The 12995-nt window shown below is 44.9% G+C and overlaps 1 protein-coding gene across 1 annotated transcript; it reads left to right on the forward strand.

Annotated features, from left to right (window-relative positions):
- The first annotated feature begins 4704 nt into the window (after positions 1 to 4704).
- Positions 4705 to 7544, forward strand: LOC103645185 (exocyst complex component EXO70B1). Its single transcript, XM_008668290.2, has 3 exons — positions 4705 to 5216; positions 5303 to 5944; positions 6191 to 7544. The coding sequence occupies exons 1-3, from the start codon at positions 5041 to 5043 to the stop codon at positions 7401 to 7403; spliced, it is 2031 nt and encodes a 676-aa protein (XP_008666512.2). The 5' UTR covers positions 4705 to 5040; the 3' UTR covers positions 7404 to 7544.
- The last annotated feature ends 5451 nt before the right edge of the window (positions 7545 to 12995 follow it).

A 12995-nucleotide genomic window follows, 5' to 3' on the forward strand; every position in this document is an offset into this window, starting at 1 on the left:
TGAAATGATGAATTTTTCAATTGGTATCTTATTTTTGATAGAATTTCAAATTGGAACACCCTCTTCAAAAACTAATATCTAAAACCCTCTTGAACACTAAGAGGAGGATTTTATTGAGGGGGAGTTTTGTTTAGTCAAAGAAAAGCATTTGAAACCGGGGGAGAAAATTTCAAATCTTGAAAATGCTAATCAAAATCTTATTCATTTACCTTTGACTATTTGCAAAAGGACTTTGAAAAAAATTTACAAAAGGATTTGCAAAAACAAAACATGTGGTGCAAGCGTGGTCCAAAATGTTAAAAATATAAAGAAACAATCCATGCATATCTTATGAGAATTTATTGGTTCAATTCTATGTAACCTTTGCACTTACATTCTGCAAACTAGTTCAATTATGCACTTCTATATTTGCTTTGGTTTGTGTTGGCATCAATCACCAAAAAGGGGGAGATTGAAAGGGAAATAGGCTTACACCTTTTCCTAAATTGATTTTGGTGGTTGAATTGCCCAACACAAATAATTGGACTAACTAGTTTGCTCTAGTCTATAAGTTTTACAGGTGCCAAAGGTTCACAATAAGCCAATAAAAAGACCAAGAAAGGGTTCAAACAAAGAGAGCAAAAGACAACCCAAAGACACCCTGGTCTGGCGCACCGGACTGTCCGGTGCACCAGGGCACTTGAAGCTGAACTCGTCACCTTCGGGAAAATGGGAGACCGCTCCGCTATAATTCACCGGACTGTCCGGCGAAGCACCGGACTGTCCGGTGTGCCAGCGGAGCAATGGCTACTTCACGCGCAACGGTCGACTGCAACGCATTTAATGCGCGCCTGCGCGCGCAGAGGACAGAGCACGCGCAGTTGGCGCACCGGACAGTCTACATGACCTGTCCGGTGCACCACTGGACAGCCCAGAGGCCCCACCTGTCAGAGCTCCAACGGTCGAACCCCAACGGCCTGCTGACGTGGCTGGCGCACCGGACTGTCCGGCGCGCCATGCGACAGCAGCCTTCCAACGACCATTTTTGGTGGTTGGGGCTATAAATACCCCAACCACCCCACCATTCATTGTATCCAAGTTTTCCACCTTCAACACATTACAAGAGCTATAGCATTCAATTCTAGACACTCCAAAGAGATCAAATCCTCTCCCAAGTCCGGAATCACTCCAAATCAAATAGTGGCTAGAGAGAGCGACATTTGTGTTCATTTGAGCTCTTGCGCTTGGATCACTTCTTTTCTTTCTCATTCTTCTTGTGATCAAACTCAATTGTAACCAAGGCAAGAGACACCAATTGTGTGGTGGTCCTTGCGGGAACTTTGTGTTCCGTTTGATTGAGAAAAGAAGCTCACTCGGTCTAAGTGACCGTTTGAAAGAGGGAAAGGGTTGAAAGAGACCCGGTCTTTGTGACCACCTCAACGGGGAGTAGGTTTGCAATAACCGAACCTCGGTAAAACAAATCATCGTGTCTCGCTCTTTATTTGCCTACGATTTGTTTTTCACCCTCTCTCTCGGACTCATTTATATTTCTAACGCTAACCCGGCTTGTAGTTGTGCTTAAGTTTATAAATTTCAGATTCGCCCTATTCACCCCCCTCTAGGCGACTTTCAGTAGCACTGTTTTTTCGGGTGGTTCTCCATGTTTCAATTAACATAATGATCTTATCATGAACGGTAAATAAAAAACTGATAATAAAAGTGTGATCATGAATAAGTATATCTTCATACCCAAAACCACATAAAGCAATAGAAGGTACTACCCAAAAAATCAGTGGTAAACAAGGTATAAAGATAGTCAAACTAGGGTAACCTATTGGGTCCCATCAAAATTAACTTATGCAGATCATTATGATTAATAAGAACATGATTGGGTAAAAGAGGTGATCAAGGACACAACTTGCCTAGGACTTGAGATTCTAGGTACCAACTTTCTCTTCAAGTGACTCGCAACCTCATTGCTACTCGTAGCAATACATACAAATAGATAAGAAATACATAAAAATAACAGCACACCAAACACGCGAACAAACATCGTAAGAATATTCTACACGCCACTACGAGGGCGCAGGTTCGAGAACCATTAAAATCAGAGCTAAAACAAGGAATTTATGAATAAAACGTTATTTTAGGCGCAATAAATCTAATATATAGAATCCAGCAGATATTGCATTTAAACTAAGCAGGTATTAAATCAAAATATTTGATTTGGTATTAATCATTAACAATTATTTTATAAAAATGCGTAGGTTAGAACTATAAATTAGATTAACTAAATTATCTAACTAATTAATATTAATTAAATAAGTAATTAATTAATTAAAACATGTGACATAATTAAAACAATGTTATTATATGTACGCAAAAAATAATATGAACCTAACACAACTTGAACATATTAAAATAAATTATTTGTTCTAGAATATATCACACTTTTAATAAGTTAGTAGGGCTGCACAGAAATATGTGATAAGACGATGAGAAATGTTTATTTACCAATGCATGACCTAGTTGTTGTTAACTTATCATGATAGTAATTATTGTTAAATTCTTGTTGTATGACAATCTTGTATGTAAAAGGGTCTAGATTAAATCTAACATAAAAGCAAACCGGTACGCCCCAATAGCCATCGGATCTGAGATCTGCGGCTGGTAACTTGTCACACTCGTGATTTCATCAGACCCACACCTGTCTGAACCAACGACAAGGATTGAACTGACGAAGAGGTATTTTCATCGTGCGGTTACTGCCGCACAACGACCATCCAACGACCGTGTCGTTGCCTTCTTCCACCCGATGAACGCAAACGGCGGTGCAGAGCCCACCGTGACGGCGCCATTGCCGACACATGCAAACTGACATCCCCTTGGGTCCCAACTCCGAAACAAATGGTCATATTCGAAGCTAAGACGACGTCGGGACAGAGGATAGGTTCTTACCGTATTTTCGAGTCTTGGCGTCGAGCACAGCAGCACCACGGCAGAGTATTAAACTATGGTGAGAAATCACGGCAACCCAGAGTATTAAACTATGGTGAGAAATCACGGCAACCCGAGGCTTCCACCGCGCACGCTACAGTTCTACCAACTCCCCGCTTTGGCTAGCTAGCTTCTAATTGAGATCCCGACCAGGGAGGGGGTACGACCACAGCGCCAGCATATATACTCAGGCATACACGGAAACGGATCACAACAACCCCAACTAGCGGCAGATACGAGCGTATATGGTAACAACCCATGGCTGTTGCAACGAACATAGCTAGAATCTGGGAAAGGATACATGCAAGAAGCAAGATGCATGTCGATCCTGAGCAGGGGCCACATGGCGAGTGATTATGTGTGTAGAAGCCGATCGATTGTCCCAACTGATGCTTGGTTTTATTTCTTCTAATCTATTTCTATTATCTCATGTTTCTTCCACGTTTCAACATGGTTCAAATTCTAGTTTTTCTTTTTCTTGAATTTAATTTAATTGCAGCATAAAAAACAGCATGAATTCAAGATTAAAGTTCATATGCAAAAGTACAATAAAATTCCAGCATGCAAATTCAAGTTTATTTTATATATATTGATTATTCATTTAAGTGAATGCTCAACATACACAATATATACATTATTTGTTTTAACAGTTCATCCAAACGTTAGTATTCATTTTTTTTGTTTGTATTTTCCTCAATATCCAATACTTTCACCTTTTTTTAATATGTATAATAATTTAATTAAAAGTACAATTAGTTAGTTTATTTCTATATAATTAGGTTTTAAACTAAATTCTAGTCTTTGCTAGAACACATTTATTCTAGGGAATGCAACTTTAGTGGTAAACAAATCTTTAAACTAATTCAAAATTTTGTGGAGTATTTTACCAAAAGCTTATCATAGGATTTTCCAGTGTTACATATATGGACCGAAACAAGCTCCTCGTGTGTGGTGTGACAAGTTGAGTAGGAAACTTTGTGATGTCGTTCTAAAGGATCAAAGGTGTACATCTCTTTATTTCACTATCATAAGGATGTTAGATTTATGTTTATTCTAGTATAATATAATTATAACAATATCAATCAAAAAGTTGTCATGTATTATTGCAGGATCTTGATCAAGATTTTCTCATTGAAGGATCTAGAGAATAATCACTACTTCATATGAATAGAAGTAAACAAGAGGATGCCATGGTATTATTGCATGATATTTATCGAGACTTCTCATTGAAGGTTTGGAGAATGTTCACTACTTAGGAATAGAGGTAAAAAAGAGGCATGATAATTTAAATTTGACACAAGCTAAATACGCAGCATATCTCCTTGGCATGGCATAATGTAAAGTTGTAAACCTATAGGCACACCATTATGCACTAGTGAAAAATTATCCCTTCATGAAAGAAACGTTGCTAGAACCAAAAGATGCAACACAATATATAGGAGTATTATGGGTTTGACTAGACCGAATATTATATTCCTGGTTAACAAGTCATATCAATATTTGCATGCTCCTACTATAGTGCATTGGGAAGTATTAAAGTGAATATGAATCTTATACCAATCTCGTTGTGGAGATCTATACAGATATAAACCCACCGTGTCATCCCTAACAGCTATGACAGAGAGGGACAAATTAAGGTCACTATCTAATTTATTTTATTTTATTCGTTTGCTAAAGTTTTTGGTTTAGCAAGTAAACTATACAGATGTCGTATGAGTTGTTGCTATCGTTGCGCGATAAACTGTGGTTGTGTCCCTAGAGTCCAGCTTCCTCGATCGGCATCAACTCTGACGGCATTCAAACCTGCCACAACGCGCAATGACACGGGGACCGCGCAGATCGGTAGGCTAGTGAGAGAGAGAGAGGAACCTTCTTCCAGTTCGTGCAAGTGACAAGGACAGCGGCAACAAGGCGTCGCCGGCCGGAGCCTCTCGCCCGGAAGCTAGGTTGACCGACGGCCGTAGGCAACAGCGCGCGCCGTGGCAGGCGGCCGCCGTCCGCACGCGCCAATTAAGCCACACCGTTGACTCGCATCGCGGTCGCAAGGGACAAGAAGTGATCACGATGACGAGTAGCTTCGCTCTCCCGGGGCCGCCGGCGGGGGACGCTCGCGTTCGCGGCGAGTGGCTCGCCGCGGCTTCCGCCTTCGGCGGCTACCTGGAACTGGAAGGTCGCGTGCATGGAGGCCAGCCTTCCGGCGCGGTCTTCACGGACTCCGCGATGCCATTGCTACTCAGCAGGTATTGAAACCGTCGAGCAGTTTGACCAACGACTAATTCTGGCTTCCTGCCCTGCCAATGTGACTGTGTCTGTGTTTGAATTGAAGCAAGGGGGCGCCGAGTTCTCTCCTCGGCGACATAGAGGCGTATCTGAACCCCATCTCCGGCGAGCTACTCGCGGACCCCGCGCTACGGCTCACCAGATACCTGGCCGCTGCGAAGTTGTCGCTGGTGCTTCAGCGGCAGCAGGCCCTTGGCACTGGCAGTGGCACGGCATCCGGCGACACGCACGAGCATGAAAAACGTCCGAAAAAATTGCTCGACCAGGCCATGTCTTCCCTCGCGATGGAGTTCTGCCACCTCCGGATCTGGAGGCTCGACGCCGACGTGCTGCGGGGCCATCCGCATCGTCGCCTGGGTATCTCGCCCGCGTCCATCTGGGAGTCCGTCGTCAGGGGCGGCTGCCGCGGCGGTTCCAGGTCTGCTGCTGATTCGGTGGCCTCATGGCCGAGCTCCTCCTCTACCTCCTTCGGCGGCACTAGTGGCACTGGCAGCTCAAGCGGGTTCCTCTCGGCTCTGTGCGAGGACATGTCGGTCCGAAGTGACAAGGCATTCGGACGCATGGATCTTATCGACAGGAAGGTGCTGTCCACCATCAATGACATTGCGGGCCTCATGATCCAAGGTGGATACGAATACGAAGATATGCTCCGACGGGCCATCGATCGACACTCTGCTCAGCTTGCCAGGTAAGTGGGATATACAAAAAGCCATCATCTATGAAGTCGTATCTCATCAAGATATACAAAAAGTTTGATTTTGTCATTTCTCTACCCGAGTTGATTCGAATAATTCATAACGTAGTTCAAGATATACAAGTTTGGTGATTTCGCACTCCATGTGGGATCATCGACAAAGATCGAGAACCAAACTTGTACTTCATACTAGATGATATAGACATAGTAAAAACCTATACTAACGCATGTGCGCGACAGTTACCTCGAAATCCTCGACATGGACAACATTCTGGGCGGCCACAAGGAAGAGCCCAAGGAAACTGTGCTGAACGTTTGGACAGCGGGGATGCACATCATCGTCGGTGTTCTGGGTGAGATGCGAAGGCAGTTGAACGGGCAGGATCTTGGCTGGTTCAACATGCTCAAGGAGGATTATTTCTCAGCGATCGCAAAACAATCTGTGAGGAGGCTGCTCAGAGCGGCCGATTCTATCTGCACTCAGATCCATGGCGTCGGCGTCGCGTCACCAGTCGTTGATCCAGTTCACATGATGGATACCGATGATACCTACACAGCAGTTAAGCCTGATGACCTCCTCCTGTCCAGCAGGACGGCGGTGGGTCTGGTGATGATGTACAAGGCACTGAACTGTGGCATGCCGATAGTACTGGCACTGCTCTCTACAGGTCACGCCAAGGACTCCATCCTCGCAGAGGGCGAAGCGCTGGTGCAGCGCTTGTCGGACATGTTCGTCAAGCTATGTGTGGAGCAGAAGGAGCTGGTGAGGGCGCGGCGTTTGGACATCTCCGACACCGGCGTCCATCCCTTCACGAGGCGCGTCATGGCTCACGTGCGGACGCTGGTCCAGCACGGGAGCACGGTCTGCCTGATGCTCAAGGGTCGCCCGAAGGCGGCGTTCCACGAGCTGGTCGCGCAGCTCGTCTCCTCGCTGGAGTGCGCGCTGGACAGCAACTCTAGAGGTCTGCAGATCCCTGGCCAGCAGCAGATGTTCCTGCTGAACAATGCACACATGATGCTTCAGGAGGCCAGGGCGGAGAGAGACCTGGGCCGGGTCCTAGGCGAAGGGTGGCTGGCGCGGCGCCATGACCAGCTGGACGTGTTCATCGCAGGATACGTAGACACTTCATGGGCACCTGTCGTCTCCTGTGCGCTGAGACGACGACGGAGGACCACCCGAGCACGGGAGACCTTGTGGCCGGCGTCGTCCCACCGGCAGTCGTTTGACAAGCTCACTTGGCTCTTGGAGACCACCTGCCGGGTGCATAGAACTTGGAAAGTTAGCGATCCTCTGGTCCGGGACAAGGTGCGGGAGGCAGTGTTTCACAAGGTTGTCCCAGTGTACCGGATGCATATGGAGAATTGTCAATCGGAGAAGAAGCAGCAGCAGCAGCAGAAATGTGCGAGGCGGCACAGCGTCGCAACTGCAGGAACTGTTCGAGGGGTAGGGTAAAATTAAGTTGTTCTTTTCTTTGTAATATATATCAAACACAAAACGAACGCACGCGTACGTACGTACGTGTGGATGGACATCGATTAGCAGTTCCTGAAGGAATTCATGAATACACGGTAGACTGAAAAGATGCAAAGTGAAGCTCTGGAAGTACGTAGTTTTTAGCGCCTGCATTCGTTCGTTCCTTCCTTTGGGACTGATGATGATGCCATGCAGATGCAGTTAGACCATTGTTGCCATTTTGCATCTACTGGTTCTAGCTAATCATTAAGGCTATCTCCGGCGGTGGTCTTGTTTATCTCACCTTCTATATTTCAAACTCTACTATGTAAACATTATATTTTGCATTCAAAATAGTCTGTAGCGTAAAACAACGTTTTGCACGTCCTCCGATCCATTTATGGGCTCTCCCGCTCAACTGGAAACAGGTAACTATTATAGTGATCAGTTATATATATAAGGATCATTCTTTGGCCAAAAATTAGAACGAGGGAATGGGAAGAGAAATCACGTACGTTTGGGATTAGAAGAGGAGGTCTCGCTCTATCTAGAAAATGAAAGACGTTTGAGATTAGAGGAGGTCGTTTTATGAAAAGGGTGGCTCCCTAATCACAAACTTGGTTGTTGACCTTATTTCATCTTTTATATGACCATGAGTCAGTTGGATAATTAGGACTTCCCATGGTTTTCTTAAATGATATGCATGTTTTGGAGGTGTTTGAATGCACTAGAAATAATAGTTAGCTGGCTAAAAACTGTTAATGAAATTAGCTAACTAACAAATAACTACCTAATTATTAAAATAGCTAATAGTTAAACTATTAGCTAGGGTGTTTATATGTCTTAACTAATTTTAGCGGCTAACTGAAAGAGAAATGTGCCTTTGGGTCATCTCTATAAATGTTTTGGTGATTAGATGACCAACACAAATTACTAGTTCAGGTCGGAGCTCTAGTCCAGTGCAACGCTGACAGTAGTATTGCTTAGAGCGTGCTACAGTCGGGTGCTTGTGTAAAGCTAGGAGGATATGAATGATATTTGGATGGGGGTTGTCTTGCCCTTTATAGCCCGAGGGTAGATGTTACAATATGTACTAGTATTCTACCGAAGTGGAGTTCGGCCTCCTGATTCTGGGCCTCGTAGCCACTATGATCTCGTATGTTGGGTCATGCTTATGGGCCTCGTAACCCCTATGTAGTCGTCTATTGAGGTGTGCGTTGTCATACCTCTGGTATGGCGTTGTGTCCCCATCCGCCTTCTGATGGGTTCATAATCTGCTTTAGACGTGGCGGTGTTTGGTGGGTTCTGTTGAGTCAGCTAATGGTGTGACTTAGGGATTTCTTTGGTACAACTTCGTCTTTCGTCATCCCCTTCACATCACCTTTCATCATGTGTAGGCGTATGCCTGGTACGGTGTATTGCCCCGTCCCCTCCAATATATGGGTCACCGTAGAGACCCCGATGTTGAGGTCTCTATGGCCGGTGTCATCCGGTCCCACTAGTTAGCAGTACATATCCGACGTCGTGTTTGACAAAGACCCGTCGAAACTTGTTCCACAGTTTGGGCGTGGCTCGATAATGTCCCATCGTGCCGACATGTCCTGATAGTACTAGGTCGGCTCTTCCCGAGAGTCGGCTGTCGTCTTGCTGGGTTGCCCGGCGGGCCGGTTGCTCGACACATCGCCTCGCTAGGTTGCTCGGCGGGCAGGTTGCTCAACAGCCTCACCTCGATGGGTTGCTCAGCGGGTAGGTTGGTCGCCAGTCCCGTCTCGCTGGATTGCTCGGCAGCTCTGTCTCGCTGTGTTATTCGACGGATATTTGTCCGGTGGGTGGAACGGTCAGTTTGGCGGGCCATACTTGGTGGACTTTTGGATCTTCCCTCCGATCTGCTTAGCAACTGGGCCACCCGGTTCGTGGTCCGTCTATACAAAGCATTCAAACTTTTTTGTACTCTGTTCCGGGTACCAACATAAAGTATTCAGCATTTAATCTAGTTTTGGACATCCGAACAAAGCATATGTTAAAGTACCACTTTGTTAGAGAACGAGTGGCTAGAAACTATTTGATGTTAATTTTATGCCTACAAATGATAAAGTCGCCAACGGGTTCACGAAAGCTGAAAATTTTAAAATACAGTACTAAGAGCATCTCTAAGAGACTCTTTATTTTTTCTTTCTATTTAACTATCTATTTATGTTTTTCATAAAGATTACACTATATATCTCTATCTCAGTCCAACAAATTATCTATCTAGTTTGGCTAGTCAGGTGGCTAACCAAATTTAGCTAGTGAGAGAGTCAATTTAGAGAGCCAGATAGCTTGCGAGTCAGATAGCTAGTCTGTTGGAGATTTATTTTGCTATTGAGTAGCTAAAATTTGGCTTTACAAGTTATTTAGCTAGTCTCTTGGAGATGCTCTAATATAGAAAAGGTGTGATTGGAGGCCGCAAAATAGTATAATTTATTTATATTCTAGTTGTATATGACCTTCTATGTATAGATATAAATGGTTGGTTGATCTCTCTCTCTAAAGATAAGAGATAGATCTGATTTAGTTTAAATAAAGACATGAAGATATAGCAAACCAAATAAAAAACTTCTTTATCTCTAAACTTGTAAACCAAAGGCACCCTATATAAAACACGTAGACACCGACTAAAGTAGCTAACGGCGTTTCAACCCGTATGCCCTCTGATTTTCTTTCGCACAGCTAGTACTTTTATCAGCTAGTGAACAAATACACGTTTTAAACCAAAATAAGTCCTGAAGTATGGACGTAAGAAAAAAAAAGGTAAAAAAAGGTGTCATCAGTCCAAAGTAGCTAGTAGTAGTATTCTTTGTACCACAGGTGCCGTGTTTATCGGCCAGCAGACTTCTGTGGTTCTGCGCCATGGAAAGGAGCAGGATGACGCAGAGGCAAGGTTTCTGCTCATCAATGATGCATTCTCATGCCTTTCAACTTCTTGTTTCTCCTTGGGTTTTGCAAATGCAGCTAACCGTTTGCCATGTTGCTGGATGTTGGGAAATTTTATAAGTATAGTTTTCTTCTTAGAAAAATTCGAAGCTTATTGATGTGTAAATCTACTATATACTACGTGCAAGAGTAAGATAAAAAAAGTAGATTGTTCTTTTCCCGAAAACAATCTGTATACATTCTTATACTAGGATCGAGTTAGTAATTAGTAAATAGTTTTTTCCCCCTTTGTTGACAAATGGGATAGGTTATTATTGCAGTCTTTCCCTTTTCACCCTTTGTGAACAAAGCATTCGATCTCAAGCCACAGACCAACACATTGCAGAGCACTTTCCTGACCGCAAAGCACAGATCGACAAGCAACGAACTCCCGTACGTTTTGCCTTTCTATTAGCTACACATGCGTCAATCTATATCCTTGCATAGCCAACTGAAAACTGGAAGATAAGACACACCGGGCCACCAAGTTCATCCAACCATCCAAGCCCAAAGGTCTTCTGTGCAGTAATAGTGGAATTGACGATACATGTACTACGATGATTGCCTAATGGAAATACATACATTACCACGAAAAGTAGCCTGTCTTAATAAAAGACAAAAGGTTGTAGTAAATGCAAAAGGATAAAAAAAGTGCATGGGTTTGTTTCTAGTGAATCACAAACTGTGGGGAAAAAAAACAATCGCAATTAACAGCTTCGTTTTCATCTTTTTTTTTTGGCAGTACAAGTAGTTGGTGTGAAGCAATAGACTCGTTACGCATTGCAGAGAGCTCTTTCATCCTGATCGCATATAAAGGCGCGCAGTAATGGATAGAAAAGCAAGTTCTCTTTATCTATCTACGTATGTACGTCTCTTTGCACGTGTGCGCCAATGATCTCCTCTCTGCTGCGCGCGACCGACCGAGGGATCAATCGACAACGTGGCCAGCTGAAGATTCATAAAAATCACCGAAAGTCAATCCGTGTGCCCAAAGCGGCAAAGCTAACCCAAAGGTCTTCTCGCTACATATATACGGACAGAGAGAATAATTGGTGAAACAATAATTGATATATACCACTCCCGTTCTCAAATATTTATCACTATCTAGTTTATTTTGTTAGTTGATAAATAAAAAACAGAAAGAGTACTGATATACATATGATATACTCCCTCGGTTCACTATCTTAAAGTAATGAAGTGGTAACGAAGTTTTGTCCCTAAATCAAAGTTTTAAAACTTTAACTAACAATATCTACAAAAATATTTTTTTAAAAAAATAAAGAAATTATATATTGTGCTTAGATGTTTTAACAGTAAATAAAATAGTTTTATTTTTATTTAGTCAATGTTTATAAATATTTTGTTATTAATAGTCACAGTTTCAAAACTTTGATTTAAGATAAACCTTGTTAACCTTTAAGATAGAGAACGAGCGAAATACTCATCTCGTTCCTTAGCCACCAGCACTACGTAATCCACTGTCTTTATTTGGAAATCAGCTGCATGCATGCATGCATGCATGCACTGTACACGTGTCGTTATCTTTTGTTCTTTTCCTATCTATAAAAAAAGGACAAGGCTGCAGCCTGCAGGCACACAACACAACTCGTTCGTCATCTCCAACAGCGCCTATACACGTGCGCAACTGCGCATGCACATCTTCGCAGTTGCAGCTAGTACAGTACAACCACACCGCTCGTGAATATTTCACCTCCTCCCTCCCCGTTTAGTTCAGCCTTCAGCGACCGAGAGCAAGCAACCGCCATGAAGACCATCGGCAAGGCGGCCGAGCTCGTGAGCAAGGCCGTGGGCGCGCTGCGGGGGAAGGCCGCCGTCCTCAGGGCCCGCCTCCTCTTCCTGGCCTCGCCGCGCCGGAGGGCCGCGGTGTTCGCCGGGATATCCCGCCACACCCGCGCGCTGACGACGCCGCGCCAGCACAAGGCGAAGGCGAAGGCGGCGGCGCAGCAATACTGCCACGGCGGCAGCAGGGCGGCCCTCGCGCCGGCGGACGACGTCGAGGGACTAGGCGCCGCTGGCGGCCTCCCCCGCCATCGTCTCCCCGTCCCCGCCGCCAGCTTGCTGCTCGCAGTCCAAGAGGGCGGCGGCGGCGGCAGTGACGGCGTAGGGTGCACTGCCGACTGGGCACTCGCGCTGCGCTCGCTGTTCGACGACGACGAAGGTGGTGGCGACGGTTATCTGCCGGCGGCGGCCGCGGCGACTGATGGGCTCGACGAGGAGGAGGATCAGGACGGGACGTCGGTGATCGACGTCATCCGGAGGCGCCGAGAGGGCGACGGGCAGGAGTTCAGGATCGAGGACGAGATCGACCGGGCCGCCGACATGTACATCGCCAGGGTTCGACGCCGGATGAGCGCGCAGCTGGAGGACCTAATTGCCTAATCGTGGCTCTGCGCCTCTGCCTCCCATCAGTGTTTTTTCTTTCTTGTTTGGTTGACCTTTGCACTGCTGTCAAAAATTTGGCTGACCTGTCTGGAGTTTGGACCCCAGTTAATTATTTTATATATAGAGTATGTAACAGTACGTTATTCTTATTCACTTGGTTTTCAATGTTCATCGTGTGCCAAAGTTCACTATATATAAAACCCAATAAAAAATAAGACATTCTATATGCACTAGAGT

The sequence above is a fragment of the Zea mays genome, chromosome 1 (genome assembly GCF_902167145.1).
Source record: "Zea mays cultivar B73 chromosome 1, Zm-B73-REFERENCE-NAM-5.0, whole genome shotgun sequence".
NCBI classification, from domain to species: domain Eukaryota; kingdom Viridiplantae; phylum Streptophyta; class Magnoliopsida; order Poales; family Poaceae; genus Zea; species Zea mays.

Coding starts and splice junctions, on each gene's coding strand:
- LOC103645185 (XM_008668290.2), top strand. CDS start 5,041: ATGACGAGTAGCTTCGCTCTCCCGGGGCCGCCGGCGGGGGACGCTCGC. Junction 5,217..5,302: donor ATGCCATTGCTACTCAGCAG/GTATTGAAACCG, acceptor TTTGAATTGAAG/CAAGGGGGCGCCGAGTTCTC. Junction 5,945..6,190: donor CACTCTGCTCAGCTTGCCAG/GTAAGTGGGATA, acceptor TGTGCGCGACAG/TTACCTCGAAATCCTCGACA.